The sequence below is a fragment of the Xenopus tropicalis genome, chromosome 3 (assembly GCF_000004195.4).
Source record: "Xenopus tropicalis strain Nigerian chromosome 3, UCB_Xtro_10.0, whole genome shotgun sequence".
Classification (NCBI taxonomy): domain Eukaryota; kingdom Metazoa; phylum Chordata; class Amphibia; order Anura; family Pipidae; genus Xenopus; species Xenopus tropicalis.
In genome coordinates, this window is record NC_030679.2 from 153496385 (window position 1) to 153514809 (window position 18425).

Here is an 18425-nt window from a genome sequence, read left to right on the forward strand (position 1 = left end):
ACCCTGCAGTTAGTTATCAGAACCAGCAACAAAACTGCTATTCTGTGAAACCCCGGTTGCTAAGGGGGGTTGCTAAGGGGGAACCTCACACATGAACGATCAGTATTTGCACTAGAACATAAAGACCAACTGCATGAAGGAGCCTGCTGCCCCCCTGTATTCCTGCTTGGCTCCCTAAGCTGCAGGGCCGGACCCACCGTGACTAAGGGGGAGGGCTACCTCGTATCATTTTATTGAGCCACCCACATGCCCCCCCAATCTACCCACCCATAATGGCAAGGGGGGACCAGAGAGGGGTCACTCAGGCACAGCAGCCCCTGGGGGCCAGGGAGACCCCGAAAGCGGGAAAACCCAATAATACCCCAACTCACTGCCATTCACCACCCAGACCCAACTAATTGGGGGGGGGGGCACATATACAAACAGAACATAGGGCCCAAAACCTTAATTGGAGCAAGAAACCCAACAAGTGGCCCCTAATGGAGTCTGGGAAATGCCTGTAGATAATGGCGCCAACTAGGAGCCCAAGGGCAGGGGCGGGGGCAGGGGCAGGGGGCCTGTGGCTCTTTGATGGCTGCATCTGGCTCGCTGCCAAATCTTTAATAAAAAAAACAACAACGGGGGCGTGGCCTGCGCTTGGCAGATAGATGTGTTTTAAGCCTTAGAACACGTCTTCTATCCGCCAAGCACAGGCCACGCCCTCCTCCACATCCGGCATCCTTGGGACCCGCGGCCAATCATATTGTTTGGCTCTCACGGAATTACATTTTAAATTATGTGGTGTTTATGGCTCTCTCTGCCAAAAAGGTTCCTGACCCCTGCCTTAACCCCAAGAGGCATCAGAGGACCAAGGGCAGCCCCCCCACTCGCACTCGCACCCGCAGCCTCGGGCGCCCCCCCCCCCCCCCCCACTCGCACCCGCAGCCTCGGGCGCCCCCCCCCCCACCCGCAGCCTCGGGCGCCCCCCCCCCCCCCCCACTCGCACCCGCAGCCTCGGGCGCCCCCCCACTCGCACCCGCAGCCTCGGGCGCCCCCCCCCACTCGCACCCGCAGCCTCGGGCGCCCCCCCCCCACTCGCACCCGCAGCCTCGGGCGCCCCCCCCACTCGCACCCGCAGCCTCGGGCGCCCCCCCCCCACTCGCACCCGCAGCCTCGGGCGCCCCCCCCACTCGCACCCGCAGCCTCAGGCGCCCCCCCCCCCACTCGCAGCTGGGGGGTAGGTGCCCTGCTGCCCATTCAGATCCAACTCATTGTGCCACACAGCCCCCCCCCCCCCCCCCAGGGCAAGAAAGACACGGACACGGGATCTGCAGTTCCATCTTTACTGCTGCACCCCCTGTGCAATAAAACATAACCCCCAAACAAAGTGCAAACAAGCCCCTCCCACCAATACAAACAGTGTGGGGGGGACACCCCCCTATTTAAAGTGAACGATTGCAGTACCCCAAGAATTCCCACGAACCCGGTGCAGCCGAAGACGGAAATGCGCTGGAACCTGCATAAGGAAAGAAAGGAGCGTCAGCTCTTGTACTCAGGGACCCCCCAGGGGCAAACGGGAACATACAGGCAAACTGCCCTGGGGCAAAGGGGACTATACAGAGAAACTGCCCTGCCCTGGGGCAAAGGGGACCATACAGAGAAGCTGCCCTGCCCTGGTGCAAAGGGGACCATACAGAGAAACTGCCCTGCCCTGGGGCAAAGGGGACCATACAGAGAAGCTGCCCTGCCCTGGGGCAAAGGGGACCATACAGAGAAACTGCCCTGCCCTGGGGTAAAGGGAACCATACAGAGAAGCTGCCCTGCCCTGGAGCAAAGGGGACCATACAGAGAAACTGCCCTGCCCTGGGGCAAAGGGGACCATACAGAGAAGCTGCCCTGCCCTGGGGCAAGGGGACCATACAGAGAAACTGCCCTGCCCTGGGGTAAAGGGGACCATACAGAGAAGCTGCCCTGCCCTGGGGCAAAGGGGACCATACAGAGAAACTGCCCTGCCCTGGGGCAAAGGGGACCATACAGAGAAGCTGCCCTGCCCTGGGGCAAAGGGGACCATACAGAGAAACTGCCCTGCCCTGGGGCAAAGGGGACCATACAGAGAAACTGCCCTGCCCTGGGGCAAAGGGGACCATACAGAGAAACTGCCCTGCCCTGGGGCAAAGGGGACCATACAGAGAAACTGCCCTGCCCTGGGGCAAAGGGGACCATACAGAGAAACTGCCCTGCCCTGGGGCAAAGGGGACCATACAGAGAAACTGCCCTGCCCTGGGGCAAAGGGGACCATACAGAGAAGCTGCCCTGCCCTGGGGCAAAGGGGACCATACAGAGAAACTGCCCTGCCCTGGGGTAAAGGGAACCATACAGAGAAGCTGCCCTGCCCTGGGGCAAAGGGGACCATACAGAGAAGCTGCCCTGCCCTGGGGCAAAGGGGACCATACAGAGAAACTGCCCTGCCCTGGGGTAAAGGGGACCATACAGAGAAGCTGCCCTGCCCTGGAGCAAAGGGGAACATACAGGCAAACTGCCCTGCCCTGGGGCAAAGGGGAACATACAGAGAAGCTGCCCTGCCCTGGGGCAAAGGGGACCATACACAGAAGCTGCCCTGCCCTGGGGCAAAGGGGACCATACACAGAAGCTGCCCTGCCCTGGTGCAAAGGGGAACATACAGGCAAACTGCCCTGCCCTGGGGCAAAGGGGACCATACAGAGAAGCTGCCCTGCCCTGGGGCAAAGGGGACCATACAGAGAAGCTGCCCTGCCCTGGGGCAAAGGGGAACATACAGAGAAGCTGCCCTGCCCTGGGGCAAAGGGGACCATACACAGAAGCTGCCCTGCCCTGGGGCAAAGGGGACCATACACAGAAGTTGCCCTGCCCTGGGGCAAAGGGGACCATACAGAGAAGCTGCCCTGCCCTGGGGCAAAGGGGACCATACAGAGAAGCTGCCCTGCCCTGGGGCAAAGGGGGCCATACTGACAAACTGCCCTGCCCTGGGGCAAAGGGGGCCATACTGACAAACTGCCCTGCCCTGGGGCAAAGGGGGCCATACTGACAAACTGCCCTGCCCTGGGGCAAAGGGGACCATACAGAGAAGCACATGATCGAGGGGGTGAATTCCGTGGGATGGGGCACAAACACAGGGTGGAAGGGGTACAAGCAACACAAATCAGCCAGTATGGGGCAATAACATAACTGTGGGAAATGTTCCTACCTGTTGCCCCTGAAAGATGCCCCATGTCTAGCGGTGGAGGCGGTCACTCTGGGGCAGGGGTATCTGCCATCCCGGGCTCCGGTGCAGAGGTCTAACAGAACAAAGCAGAGTAAGTGCAATACAGGCCCCTCCCACGCCCCGCTTGGTACCCCCCCCGGCCGAGGGCCCCACCTCATACCTGATCTGCTGCGTCACCATCTGTGGGGGAGTCAGCGGGGGGCCCTTCGGAAACAGGGTGCTGCGTTGGTTCCGCTTTGCCGTCACCCTACAGAATGGGGATAAGTCAGTAAGTGCATCATATAGGCCCCGCCTCCTCTCCCATGATTCCCAGTAACCAACACACCTGGGCTGTGGGCTGCACTGGGGCCGCTCCTTGGCGCCTGCGCCGCTGAAAATACGGTCTGGTGCGTTGCCGCTGGGGCTCCGGGCGGGGGCCTTCCCCCGGGGCAGCTTTGGGCTCTCCATCACCCCCTTCTGGGGTCTGCTGAGGTGAGGGGCGAGGGCGGAATGGCCTGTCATTGGGGGTGGCAGCGTTAGGATGTTGCTACGGAGACCATGTCCCTCTACATACCCTAGCTAGGGGGGCAAACCTGGGGTAGAGATATTGCCCCTGCCCCACACCCCAGCTCGCCCCTGCCCCGCCCCATACCCCAGCTAGACCCCGCCCCATACCCCAGCTAGCCCCATACCCCAGCTAGCCCCCGCCCCATACCCCAGCTAGCCCCCGCCCCATACCCCAGCTAGCCCCCGCCCCATACCCCAGCTAGCCCCATACCCCAGCTAGCCCCATACCCCAGCTAGCCCCCGCCCCATACCCCAGCTAGCCGCTGCCCCATACCCCAGCTAGCCGCTGCCCCATATAGGGGCCAAACCTGCGAAATCTCTGTCGGAACCTGCGAGGGGGCGGTCTCTGCTGGTCGTCACCACTAGCCGAGACTTCCGACACTGGAGCAGCCGGATCCTTATTCTCTGATTGGTCATTGGCCTACAAAGGAGAGAGCTCATTTAATGAAGGTTACAGGATGGGGGCTTCTCCCAAGAGCTTACAATCTATGGCTGCAATTAGAAGTGTATATATCATAGCATACACACACATATATGAGAAGGGGCGAAACGTTGGCTGTCTGTGCCCTGAATAAACATTCCCCTTTGCCAATGGAGGTGCCGGAGCCCCATTCTGTCAGTAGGTTCCCCCCAGACACACTTACCTCCGATCCCTGGCTCTGCTGGTTGGGGGGCCGGGGACCCCTCCGGAAACGCCTTCTATAGAAGAAAGGAGGGGGGCGCCGACGCTGGGGTCTCTGCTGTTGCTGGGGGGACCCCTCCTCCCCTCTCTCCCCTTCACTCATCTGTTCCGGACTAACCCCTTCCCCGCCAGACTCCCCCGCAGTATCCGCACGCGGGCGGTAGAAACGTCGGCGAAACCTTCGTCTGTTTGGGGCAAAGCGGCTTCCTTTCACTGGGACCCCCCCGGGGCCGGTCACATTGGCCGCCTCTGCTCCCTGCATGGGAAGGAAGAGATGATTGGGGGCCGCAGCGCTCAGGGGCCTATCCCACCATGCACTGGGGCAGCTCTCACCTTCTCTCCTTCTACCACATCAAACTCCACCGTCTCGCCATCACCCACACTGCGCAGAAACTTCCGCGGATTGTTCCTTTTTATTGCAGTCTGGGGGGGGGGGGGGACAGAACATCAGCAATTCCATGTCACACAGTCAGTCCCCCAGGGGCCTCTTTGGTAGTAAAGACCCCCTTCCTATGCTGATGGTGAGATCCCCTTTCCTCCCCACCCCCAATGCATCACTCATTCCCCCTCTCTTGGTAGGGAACCCCATAACCCGACTGCCCTTACAGTAAGGAACCCCTTCCTATGCTGATGGTGAGATCCCCTTTCCTCCCCACCCCCAATGTATCATTCATTCCCCCTCTCTAGGTAGGGAATCCCATAACCTGACTGCCCTTACAGTAAGGAACCCCTTCCTATGCTGATGGTGAGATCCCCTTTCCTCCCCACCCCCAATGTATCACTCATTCCCCCTCTCTTGGTAGGGAACCCCATAACCTGACTGCCCTTACAGTAAGGAACCCCTTCCTATGCTAATGGTGAGATCCCGTTTCCTCCCCACCCCCAATGTATCACTCATTCCCCCTCTCTGGGTAGGGAACCCCATAACCTGACTGCCCTTACAGTAAGGAACCCCTTCCTATGCTAATGGTGAGATCCCGTTTCCTCCCCACCCCCAATGTATCACTCATTCCCCCTCTCTGGGTAGGGAACCCCATAACCCGACTGCCCTTACAGTAAGGAACCCCTTCCTATGCTGATGGTGAGATCCCCTTTCCTCCCCACCCCCAATGTATCACTCATTCCCCCTCTCTGGGTAGGGAACCCCATAACCTGACTGCCCTTACAGTAAGGAACCCCTCCCTATGCTGATGGTGAGATCTCCTTTCCTCCCCACCCCCAATGTATCACTCATTCCCCCTCTCTTGGTAGGGAACCCCATAACATGACTGCCCTTACAGTAAGGAACCCCTTCCTATGCTGATGGTGAGATCTCCTTTCCTCCCCACCCCCAATGTATCACTCATTCCCCCTCTCTGGGTAGGGAATCCCATAACCCGACTGCCCTTACAGTAAGGAACCCCTTCCTATGCTGATGGTGAGATCTCCTTTCCTCCCCACCCCAATGAATCACTGCACAGACTCACTGGCAGGCCTAGGGGCCAGTTACCCAAGCTCACTGGGAGCCAAGAGAATGCCATGCGGGGCCCAATGAGACAGACGTACGGATACAGTGCCCCCGGTACCCAGCATGCCATTCTCAGTGCCAATAGGAGCAGCGTACAGGGGAAGCCCCTAGGCTAGTCACACAGATTGCCCAGAAGCCATGACACATGGAGGCGCCCCAGAACCTGTATGAAGAGGACGAGGCACTTACCTGATGCACAAACACATCTTCCTTGGTGTCGTTTCTGTGAGGAAAAGCCAACAGGTGAGTAAGGGAGCCCAGAGGGACCAATCCATGCATTTAGTCATTAACGGCTGCGGCAGCCACAGGAGCTGACACTTGCCCCACAACTAAGGTACATAAAGCCCCACTAAAACTATTGCCCCAGCTTATCTCTACCCCCCAGTAGCTAAACCCGTTGCCCACAGCGGATTGGTGCCTCACAGTCACACTACAAGTGCACTGATTGGGCGGAGCCGCGGGTAAGTCCCATACCTGTTGATAAATCCGTAGCCATTCCGAACGTTAAACCACTTCACTGTCCCTTGCACTTGGGTGGCTGCAAAGCAAAGCGACAGTTAGTGAGACTCACATGGGGGCAGTTCATACAGTGAGGGCGGGGCCAAGCGACTTGGGGAGGGGTTTAGTCTCTATAGAGTTAAAGGAATACATTCCCAAAACCAGGTGAAAAAATGGCTAATGGAACCGGCATATGAATAGTTAATGGGAAGGGGCTTATTCTCTATCCATAAATGAACAAACAGGTATATAAATAGTTAATGGGAAGGGGCTTATTCTCTATCCATAAAGGAACAAACCGGTACATAAATAGTTAATGGGAAGGGGCTTATTCTCTATCCATAAAGGAACAAACCGGTACATAAATAGTTAATGGGAAGGGGCTTATTCTCTATCCATAAAGGAACAAACCGGTACATAAATAGTTAATGGGAAGGGGCTTATTCTCTATTCATGGAGATAAATGAACAAACAGGTATATAAATAGTTAATGGGAAGGGGCTTATTCGCTATCCATAAAGGAACAAACCGGTACATAAATAGTTAATGGGAAGGGGCTTATTCTCTATCCATAAAGGAACAAACCGGTACATAAATAGTTAATGGGAAGGGGCTTATTCTCTATCCATAAAGGAACAAACCGGTACATAAATAGTTAATGGGAAGGGGCTTATTCTCTATCCATAAAGGAACAAACCGGTACATAAATAGTTAATGGGAAGGGGTCACAGAGTTAAAGGGACACCGTCAATAAATGGTTAAAGGGGTGGGATCTCTAATTCTCCCTATAAATAGAGGAATAAAGGAGGAGCAACATCCCAACCAATGAGAGAAGCCCGACTAGAAAGACGCGGGTCCCGCCCACGCCCCGCCCCCGTGCAAGTGTACGCCCCGCCCCATGGGGTACCAAGCTACAGTGCAAGTATTATTTGCCCCCTCCCTTACTGCCCCCCTCCCTTACTGCCCCCCTACGCACCCGACGGCGCCACTCACCCAGGACTTTCTTGTTGGGCTGGTTCCGAGCCGCGGATATCGTTGGCTTTTGGATCTCTGGTGCCGATTCCGGTTCCAGCACCGGTTCGGGCTCCCGGGGTTCCGCCTCACTCATGCTCCTCCTCGGGGTGACGGTACCGGCGTTTGTCGCTCTCTGGGCCCCTCCCCCCACCTGTAACGGAGAGCCCGGCCCCACCTGCGTACCCGCCTTATATACCTGAGTCTAACCGCCAGAAGGATTTCACTGGCCGCACAGCTGTCCGTCACACAACAGCGCCCTTCCATTGGGAGATCTTCCGATTGGCTCCGCCTTTCACTCTTATGATTGGTTCTGCGCAGGGAAGGCGGGAATTACAAATCCTCAGACGCAACCGCCACACGCGTGGCGCAGGTAAGGTGGGAAAGCTTTGCAAGCTGATTGGCTGCGGCCAGACATGTGACGCCAAGATGTCCCCGCCCCCTCCTGTCAGGCCAATAACCTCTTCCTCAGAGCCTGAGGCCCGCCCTTTTCCCTCTGAATGGATATTATGGGTGTGTCTGCTGCCCCTCAGCGCATTAAAGGGAAACTAAACCCTGCTAATAAATTGTATTTGTCTCAGTGAAACACAGGGGCACTAAGGGGGTCTCACCCATCAACATATTATTGTACTTGTGCCACATTGATCTTCCTTATTGCCCTCAGCTAGAGAAATGCCCCATGAGTCGGACTCGGCACTTCCTGTGGGAGGGGCCCCATGGGGCAAGATCCCTTCTCAACAACCACTTTGGGGCACCAGCAGTTCACATGGAGTAGGGGGTACTGCCCCTCCCCACTTTGCCCATCAGGGGCGGAGCTTCATTTAGAGTGAGATTCTGATGCCCTACCTGCCCCACATTGCCCCCAGATGACTCAATCGGTGCTGGAATTGGGGCAGGGAGAATAATGGGCTGGGCTTACTGAAGTGGGCATGATGCCCGGCTGTGCCACCTGCCCCAACAGCCCCGGGGGCAGAACAAAATGGTGCCGCCCACAGAAAAAGGGAAAGTTAAAATAAACCGTAGATTTCTTCTTATTGATTTACATGAGGGTCCTGCCAAATGTTACCCTAGATGGGTACTAGCGGGGCCCCTATACTGGTGGGCCCTGGGCAAATGCCCCCTTTGCCCCTTTATTGAAACTGCCCTGGTCCCATCACTTTTTTTTCCCCCCCAAATAATATCTTTATTGAACAACAAGACATACAAAAATAGCACTGGTAGAAAATGAATGCCGGTGATACTAAGAGTCCAAACCCTGAGAAGTTCTGTATGGTTGAGAGTCTTGGGGAATTTACTAGGGGGCAGTAGCTGTCGGGGGGGGGGGGTCACCTGGGGCAAAGGGGACTGGGGTACCAAGGCAGTCTGTCCAGTATCTCCAGATTTGCATATGTCCGGTTCCTGCCTCCAACCAGAACCCCCCCACACTGCACTCTACGGTTCCTGCCTCCAACCAGAACCCCCCACACTGCACTCTACGGTTCCTGCCTCCAACCAGAACCCCCCCACACTGCACTCTACGGTTCCTGCCTCCAACCAGAACCCCCCCACTGCACTCTACGGTTCCTGCCTCCAACCAGAACCCCCCACACTGCACTCTACGGTTCCTGCCTCCAACCAGAACCCCCCCCCCACACTGCACTCTACGGTTCCTGCCTCCAACCAGAACCCCCCACACTGCACTCTACGGTTCCTGCCTCCAACCAGAACCCCCCACACTGCACTCTACGGTTCCTGCCTCCAACCAGAACCCCCCCCCCCCACACTGCACTCTACGGTTCCTGCCTCCAACCAGAACCCCCCCACACTGCACTCTACGGTTCCTGCCTCCAACCAGAACCCCCCCACACTGCACTCTACGGTTCCTGCCTCCAACCAGAACCCCCCCCCCCACACTGCACTCTACGGTTCCTGCCTCCAACCAGAACCCCCCCACACTGCACTCTACGGTTCCTGCCTCCAACCAGAACCCCCCCACACTGCACTCTACGGTTCCTGCCTCCAACCAGAACCCCCCCACACTGCACTCTACGGTTCCTGCCTCCAACCAGAACCCCCCCCCCCCCCCCACACTGCACTCTACGGTTCCTGCCTCCAACCAGAACCCCCCCACACTGCACTCTACGGTTCCTGCCTCCAACCAGAACCCCCCCCCACACACACTGCACTCTACGGTTCCTGCCTCCAACCAGAACCCCCCCCACACTGCACTCTACGGTTCCTGCCTCCAACCAGAACCCCCCCCCCCCCACACACACTGCACTCTACGGTTCCTGCCTCCAACCAGAACCCCCCCCCCACACTGCACTCTACGGTTCCTGCCTCCAACCAGAACCCCCCCACACTGCACTCTACGGTTCCTGCCTCCAACCAGAACCCCCCCCCCACACTGCACTCTACGGTTCCTGCCTCCAACCAGAACCCCCCCCACACTGCACTCTACGGTTCCTGCCTCCAACCAGAACCCCCCCCCACACTGCACTCTACGGTTCCTGCCTCCAACCAGAACCCCCCCCAAACTGCACTCTACGGTTCCTGCCTCCAACCAGAACCCCCCCACACTGCACTCTACGGTTCCTGCCTCCAACCAGAACCCCCCCCCCCCCACACTGCACTCTACGGTTCCTGCCTCCAACCAGAACCCTCCCACACTGCACTCTACGGTTCCTGCCTCCAACCAGAACCCCCCCCCAAACTGCACTCTACGGTTCCTGCCTCCAACCAGAACCCCCCCCACACTGCACTCTACGGTTCCTGCCTCCAACCAGAACCCCCCCCACACTGCACTCTACGGTTCCTGCCTCCAACCAGAACCCCCCCACACTGCACTCTACGGTTCCTGCCTCCAACCAGAACCCCCCCACACTGCACTCTACGGTTCCTGCCTCCAACCAGAAACCCCCCCACACTGCACTCTACGGTTCCTGCCTCCAACCAGAACCCCCCCCCCCCCCCCCACACTGCACTCTACGGTTCCTGCCTCCAACCAGAACCCCCCCACACTGCACTCTACGGTTCCTGCCTCCAACCAGAACCCCCCCACACTGCACTCTACGGTTCCTGCCTCCAACCAGAACCCCCCCCCCCACACACACTGCACTCTACGGTTCCTGCCTCCAACCAGAACCCCCCCCCCACACTGCACTCTACGGTTCCTGCCTCCAACCAGAACCCCCCCCACACACACACACTGCACTCTACGGTTCCTGCCTCCAACCAGAAACCCCCCCACACTGCACTCTACGGTTCCTGCCTCCAACCAGAACCCCCCCCCACACACTGCACTCTACGGTTCCTGCCTCCAACCAGAACCCCCCCCCCACACTGCACTCTACGGTTCCTGCCTCCAACCAGAACCCCCCCACACTGCACTCTACGGTTCCTGCCTCCAACCAGAACCCCCCCCCCCACACTGCACTCTACGGTTCCTGCCTCCAACCAGAACCCCCCCACACTGCACTCTACGGTTCCTGCCTCCAACCAGAACCCCCCCCCACACTGCACTCTACGGTTCCTGCCTCCAACCAGAACCCCCCCAAACTGCACTCTACGGTTCCTGCCTCCAACCAGAACCCCCCCCCCCACACTGCACTCTACGGTTCCTGCCTCCAACCAGAACCCCCCCCCCCCCCACTGCACTCTACGGTTCCTGCCTCCAACCAGAACCCCCCCACACTGCACTCTACGGTTCCTGCCTCCAACCAGAACCCCCCCCCCAAACTGCACTCTACGGTTCCTGCCTCCAACCAGAACCCCCCCCACACTGCACTCTACGGTTCCTGCCTCCAACCAGAACCCCCCCACACTGCACTCTACGGTTCCTGCCTCCAACCAGAACCCCCCCACACACTGCACTCTACGGTTCCTGCCTCCAACCAGAACCCCCCCCCACACTGCACTCTACGGTTCCTGCCTCCAACCAGAACCCCCCCCACACTGCACTCTACGGTTCCTGCCTCCAACCAGAACCCCCCCCACACTGCACTCTACGGTTCCTGCCTCCAACCAGAACCCCCCCACACTCTGCACTCTACGGTTCCTGCCTCCAACCAGAACCCCCCCCCACACTGCACTCTACGGTTCCTGCCTCCAACCAGAACCCCCCCCACACTGCACTCTACGGTTCCTGCCTCCAACCAGAACCCCCCCACACTCTGCACTCTACGGTTCCTGCCTCCAACCAGAACCCCCCCACACTCTGCACTCTACGGTTCCTGCCTCCAACCAGAACCCCCCCCCCACACTGCACTCTACGGTAACTGCCTCCAACCAGAACCCCCCCCCCCACACTGCACTCTACGGTTCCTGCCTCCAACCAGAACCCCCCCCCCCCACACTGCACTCTACGGTTCCTGCCTCCAACCAGAACCCCCCCACACACTGCACTCTACGGTTCCTGCCTCCAACCAGAACCCCCCCCCCCACACTGCACTCTACGGTAACTGCCTCCAACCAGAACCCCCCCCCCCACACTGCACTCTACGGTTCCTGCCTCCAACCAGAACCCCCCCCACACTGCACTCTACGGTTCCTGCCTCCAACCAGAACCCCCCCCACACTGCACTCTACGGTTCCTGCCTCCAACCAGACCCCCCCACGGCACTGTCCGGTTCCTACTTCCAACCAGAACCCCCCCCACCCAACACTGCACTCTACTGTTCCTGCCTCCAACCAGACCCCCCCACGGCACTGTCCGGTTCCTACTTCCAACCAGAACCCACCCCACACTGCACTCTACGGTTCCTACCTCTAAACCTGAAGCTGTTAGAGTGTAAGCTCTTGTGACTAGTGCTCTCTGACCCTATTTTTACTCTCTAACCCATGTTGTTAAAAGACTGTACAATCCTATTGGTTATAAATGAATATACACACGCCCACTTGGCCAAACCAGAGAGTGTTGGTGGGCGAGGCTTATTACATCAGTGGGTGTGGCTTACTCAAGTTATTCTTCAAGTGGGTGTGGCAAAACCTAAGTGTAAAAGAGTGGGTGTGGCTATCCATGATAGGCCACGCCTGTAATAAAGAAGTACACTCGGCCAGGCTGGGTAGAAGCACTTTATTCAGTGTAAGACCCTCATCTGCATGGAGACCGTGGGTCTGGGGGTGCAGAGCTCACAGAGAGGGGGTGTCAGGAGATACCAGGTAAACTCCCGGGGGCCCTCCTGCTTCTAACCATCAGTCCCTATATCTGTATGGGAAGCAGGAGGCTACAGGGAAGAATAAATGGCGGAAAGGGAAGAGACTTGGGTACTTGAGGGTGGGGGAGAGTGGGCCAATGGGGTTCTTCGCTGGTCCCTTGGCACCCCAGTCCGACACGGCACAGACGTAGGCAAGAAGTGAGACGCTGGGGGACAGAGAGAGGGACAAACTCCTGCCCAATCAGGAGTCAGTAGGAGCCTGGAGCCATTATTTGTGGTAAAAGCGCTGGTTCTGTCCATGTTGCATGAAGGGGAGACGGGGGTTCTGCTGGGGGGAAGCCTGGAACCCAGACTGAGAGAGAGAGAGAGAAATTAGTGCGAAGCTCCACCCACTGCGCCATCATTCTGCCACTTAAGTACCCTCCTTACCCAGCTGGCATAGTAATGGGGGGCAGGCTTAGTATGGCAGCTAATGGGGGCACTCACACAGGGGCAGGCTTAGTATGGCAGCTAATGGGGGGCACTCACACAGGGGCAGGCTTAGTATGGCAGCTAATGGGGGGCACTCACACAGGGGCAGGCTTAGTATGGCAGCTAATGGGGGCACTCACACAGGGGCAGGCTTAGTATGGCAGCTAATGGGGGCAGCTAATGGGGGCACTCACACAGGGGCAGGCTTAGTATGGCAGCTAATGGGGGGCACTCACACAGGGGCAGGCTTAGTATGGCAGCTAATGGGGGCAGCTAATGGGGGCACTCACACAGGGGCAGGCTTAGTATGGCAGCTAATGGGGGGCACTCACACAGGGGCAGGCTTAGTATGGCAGCTAATGGGGGGCACACACACAGGGGCAGGCTTAGTATGGCAGCTAATGGGGGCACTCACACAGGGGCAGGCTTAGTATGGCAGCTAATGGGGGCAGCTAATGGGGCAGCTAATGGGGGGCACTCACACAGGGGCAGGCTTAGTATGGCAGCTAATGGGGGGCACTCACACAGGGGCAGGCTTAGTATGGCAGCTAATGGGGGGCACTCACACAGGGGCAGGCTTAGTATGGCAGCTAATGGGGGGCACTCACACAGGGGCAGGCTTATTATGGCAGCTAATGGGGGGCACTCACACAGGGCAGGCTTAGTATGGCAGCTAATGGGGGCACTCACACAGGGGCAGGCTTAGTATGGCAGCTAATGGGGGGCACTCACACAGGGGCAGGCTTAGTATGGCAGCTAATGGGGGCAGCTAATGGGGGCACTCACACAGGGGCAGGCTTAGTATGGCAGCTAATGGGGGCACTCACACAGGGGCAGGCTTAGTATGGCAGCTAATGGGGGGCACTCACACAGGGGCAGGCTTAGTATGGCAGCTAATGGGGGCAGCTAATGGGGGCACTCACACAGGGGCAGGCTTAGTATGGCAGCTAATGGGGGCACTCACACAGGGGCAGGCTTAGTATGGCAGCTAATGGGGGCACTCACACAGGGGCAGGCTTAGTATGGCAGCTAATGGGGGGCACTCACACAGGGGCAGGCTTAGTATGGCAGCTAATGGGGGTACTCACACAGGGGCAGGCTTAGTATGGCAGCTAATGGGGGCACTCACACAGGGGCAGGCTTAGTATGGCAGCTAATGGGGGCACTCACACAGGGGCAGGCTTAGTATGGCAGCTAATGGGGGCACTCACACAGGGGCAGGCTTAGTATGGCAGCTAATGGGGGCACTCACACAGGGGCAGGCTTAGTATGGCAGCTAATGGGGGCACTCACACAGGGGCAGGCTTAGTATGGCAGCTAATGGGGGCCACTCACACAGGGGCAGGCTTAGTATGGCAGCTAATGGGGGGCACTCACACAGGGGCAGGCTTAGTATGGCAGCTAATGGGGGGCACTCACACAGGGGCAGGCTTAGTATGGCAGCTAATGGGGGGCACTCACACAGGGCAGGCTTAGTATGGCAGCTAATGGGGGCACTCACACAGGGGCAGGCTTAGTATGGCAGCTAATGGGGGCACTCACACAGGGGCAGGCTTAGTATGGCAGCTAATGGGGGGCACTCACACAGGGGCAGGCTTAGTATGGCAGCTAATGGGGGCACTCACACAGGGGCAGGCTTAGTATGGCAGCTAATGGGGGCACTCACACAGGGGCAGGCTTAGTATGGCAGCTAATGGGGGGCACTCACACAGGGGCAGGCTTAGTATGGCAGCTAATGGGGGGCACTCACACAGGGGCAGGCTTAGTATGGCAGCTAATGGGGGCACTCACACAGGGGCAGGCTTAGTATGGCAGCTAATGGGGGGCACTCACACAGGGGCAGGCTTAGTATGGCAGCTAATGGGGGCACTCACACAGGGGCAGGCTTAGTATGGCAGCTAATGGGGGCACTCACACAGGGGCACCAAGCACCAGCCCAGGGAAACCATGGAGGCGGGAATCTTACCGTGTGCGGCTGCTGAGGGGGCGTCCCATGGGGGTACCCGCCGGGGGAGGCGGAGCGGGAAGGGTGGGTGTAGGACAGGGCAGACTGCAGAGAGAACACAACAGAGGCATTTAGTATGGGAGGCAAATAAATATATGGGGTAAAGAGGTGGCACAGGGCACAAGGAGGTTTAGGAAAGTGGAGCAAAATGGGGTATTTGGGGTAAAACCAGGAGAGTGGGTGTAGAATAGAAATGAGGTAGAGATAAGAGGGCGGAGCAATGAAGAAGAGACTGACAGTTGGGGAGAGAAGTGCCACACACTCCTACTACTGGAGGAACTGAGAGCCAATAAGCACGTGCCGATACATGTCTAAATGGCTATTGGTGGATGTCCATGTGGGTGGGACAGGAACTCCGTATGGTTGGCTTAGGTGGGACTCTCAGTATGTGGGGATGGGCCGCCGTGCCATGTGACAGGAACTCCGTATGGTTGGCTTAGGTGGGACTCTCAGTATGTGGGGATGGGCCGCCGTGCCATGTGACAGGAACTCCGTATGGTTGGCTTAGGTGGGACTCTCAGTATGTGGGGATGGGCCGCCGTGCCATGTGACAGGAACTCCGTATGGTTGGCTTAGGCGGGACTCTCATTATGTGGGGATGGGCCGCCGTGCCATGTGACAGGAACTCCGTATGGTTGGCTTAGGCGGGACTCTCATTATGTGGGGATGGGCCGCCGTGCCATGTGACAGGAACTCCGTATGGGTTGGCTTAGGTGGGACTCTCAGTATGTGGGGATGGGCCGCAGTGCCATGTGACAGGAACTCCGTATGGTTGGCTTAGGCGGGACTCTCAGTATGTGGGGATGGGCCGCCGTACCATGTGACAGGAACTCCGTATGGTTGGCTTAGGTGGGACTCTCAGTATGTGGGGATGGGCCGCCGTACCATGTGACAGGAACTCCGTATGGTTGGCTTAGGTGGGACTCTCAGTATGTGGGGATGGGCCGCCGTGCCATGTGACAGGAACTCCGTATGGTTGGCTTAGGTGGGACTCTCATTATGTGGGGATGGGCCGCCGTGCCATGTGACAGGAACTCCGTATGGTTGGCTTAGGTGGGACTCTCAGTATGTGGGGATGGGCCGCCGTGCCATGTGACAGGAACTCCGTATGGTTGGCTTAGGTGGGACTCTCAGTATGTGGGGATGGGCCGCCGTGCCATGTGACAGGAACTCCGTATGGTTGGCTTAGGTGGGACTCTCATTATGTGGGGATGGGCCGCCGTGCCATGTGACAGGAACTCCGTATGGTTGGCTTAGGTGGGACTCTCAGTATGTGGGGATGGGCGCCGTGCCATGTGACAGGAACTCCGTATGGTTGGCTTAGGTGGGACTCTCAGTATGTGGGGATGGGCCGCCGTGCCATGTGACAGGAACTCCGTATGGTTGGCTTAGGCGGGACTCTCATTATGTGGGGATGGGCCGCCGTGCCATGTGACAGGAACTCCGTATGGTTGGCTTAGGTGGGACTCTCATTATGTGGGGATGGGCCGCCGTGCCATGTGACAGGAACTCCGTATGGTTGGCTTAGGTGGGACTCTCAGTATGTGGGGATGGGCCGCCGTGCCATGTGACAGGAACTCCGTATGGTTGGCTTAGGCGGGACTCTCAGTATGTGGGGATGGGCCGCCGTGCCATGTGACAGGAACTCCGTATGGTTGGCTTAGGTGGGTGGAGTAGGAACTCAGCTGGGATTGTTTAGATGTGAGTTAGAGGAACTCCGGGTATTTCAGTTGGGTAAGTAAGGGGGCAGAAACTCAGTGTAGTTGGTTAGTAGTGGGAAGACACTCCATGTAGTTGGTTAGGTGGGTGGCCAAGCTCCATGTTTGTCCTTGGTGGGTGGGGCAACAATGTCACATGACTTGGTGGATAAGGAAAGTATCCTGATGTTGTTGCCTTAGGTGGGAGGAGAAGAGCCCCATAGGTGGCAGTTAATAGAAACCTGGTTGGCCCATTTAGCTGAGGGGCTTTAATGGGGGGAGGAGTATTGAGAAGCACCAACCAGAACCCCCCCCCCACACTCTACGGTTCCTGCCTCCAACCAGAACCCCCCCCCACACTGCACTCTACGGTTCCTGCCTCCAACCAGAACCCCCCCCAAACTGCACTCTACGGTTCCTGCCTCCAACCAGAACCCCCCCCCCCACACTGCACTCTACGGTTCCTGCCTCCAACCAGAACCCCCCCCCCCCCACTGCACTCTACGGTTCCTGCCTCCAACCAGAACCCCCCCACACTGCACTCTACGGTTCCTGCCTCCAACCAGAACCCCCCCCCCAAACTGCACTCTACGGTTCCTGCCTCCAACCAGAACCCCCCCCACACTGCACTCTACGGTTCCTGCCTCCAACCAGAACCCCCCCACACTGCACTCTACGGTTCCTGCCTCCAACCAGAACCCCCCCACACACTGCACTCTACGGTTCCTGCCTCCAACCAGAACCCCCCCCCACACTGCACTCTACGGTTCCTGCCTCCAACCAGAACCCCCCCCCACACTGCACTCTACGGTTCCTGCCTCCAACCAGAACCCCCCCCACACTGCACTCTACGGTTCCTGCCTCCAACCAGAACCCCCCCACACTCTGCACTCTACGGTTCCTGCCTCCAACCAGAACCCCCCCCCACACTGCACTCTACGGTTCCTGCCTCCAACCAGAACCCCCCCCACACTGCACTCTACGGTTCCTGCCTCCAACCAGAACCCCCCCACACTCTGCACTCTACGGTTCCTGCCTCCAACCAGAACCCCCCCACACTCTGCACTCTACGGTTCCTGCCTCCAACCAGAACCCCCCCCCCCACACTGCACTCTACGGTAACTGCCTCCAACCAGAACCCCCCCCCCACACTGCACTCTACGGTTCCTGCCTCCAACCAGAACCCCCCCCCCCACACTGCACTCTACGGTTCCTGCCTCCAACCAGAACCACCCCACACACTGCACTCTACGGTTCCTGCCTCCAACCAGAACCCCCCCCCCCACACTGCACTCTACGGTAACTGCCTCCAACCAGAACCCCCCCCCCCCCCACACTGCACTCTACGGTTCCTGCCTCCAACCAGAACCCCCCCCACACTGCACTCTACGGTTCCTGCCTCCAACCAGAACCCCCCCACACTGCACTCTACGGTTCCTGCCTCCAACCAGACCCCCCCACGGCACTGTCCGGTTCCTACTTCCAACCAGAACCCCCCCCACCCAACACTGCACTCTACTGTTCCTGCCTCCAACCAGACCCCCCCACGGCACTGTCCGGTTCCTACTTCCAACCAGAACCCACCCCACACTGCACTCTACGGTTCCTACCTCTAAACCTGAAGCTGTTAGAGTGTAAGCTCTTGTGACTAGT

The 18425-nt window shown here is 58.4% G+C and overlaps 1 protein-coding gene and 1 long non-coding RNA gene across 3 annotated transcripts; both read right to left on the reverse strand.

The window, feature by feature from the left end:
* Window positions 1-1306: 1306 nt before the first annotated feature.
* On the reverse strand, window positions 1307-7704 carry ybx2 (Y-box binding protein 2). 2 transcript variants are annotated; one of them, XM_031897677.1, is made up of 10 exons: window positions 7447-7704; window positions 6430-6493; window positions 6145-6178; window positions 4782-4871; window positions 4411-4704; window positions 4096-4187; window positions 3546-3714; window positions 3381-3467; window positions 3203-3293; window positions 1307-1495 (listed from the first exon to the last, which is right to left on the reverse strand). In XM_031897677.1, the coding sequence occupies exons 1-9, from the start codon at window positions 7559-7561 to the stop codon at window positions 3246-3248; spliced, it is 993 nt and encodes a 330-aa protein (XP_031753537.1). In that variant the 5' UTR covers window positions 7562-7704; the 3' UTR covers window positions 1307-1495; window positions 3203-3245. The 2 variants fall into 2 exon arrangements, with proteins under 2 accessions (XP_031753537.1, NP_001123667.1); NM_001130195.1 differs by having other exon boundaries at window positions 1309-1495; window positions 4075-4187; window positions 7447-7566.
* A 4794-nt stretch (window positions 7705-12498) lies between these two features.
* Window positions 12499-15749, reverse strand: LOC116409861. Its single transcript, XR_004222121.1, has 2 exons — window positions 15037-15749; window positions 12499-12951 (listed from the first exon to the last, which is right to left on the reverse strand). It is a non-coding gene; the product is annotated as an uncharacterized LOC116409861 (long non-coding RNA).
* Between the last annotated feature and the right edge of the window lie 2676 nt (window positions 15750-18425).

Coding starts and splice junctions, on each gene's coding strand:
- ybx2 (NM_001130195.1), bottom strand. CDS start 7,561: ATGAGTGAGGCGGAACCCCGGGAGCCCGAACCGGTGCTGGAACCGGAA. Junction 6,179..6,429: donor GGCTACGGATTTATCAACAG/GTATGGGACTTA, acceptor TTTTCCTCACAG/AAACGACACCAAGGAAGATG. Junction 4,872..6,144: donor AAGATGTGTTTGTGCATCAG/GTAAGTGCCTCG, acceptor CCCCCCCCCCAG/ACTGCAATAAAAAGGAACAA.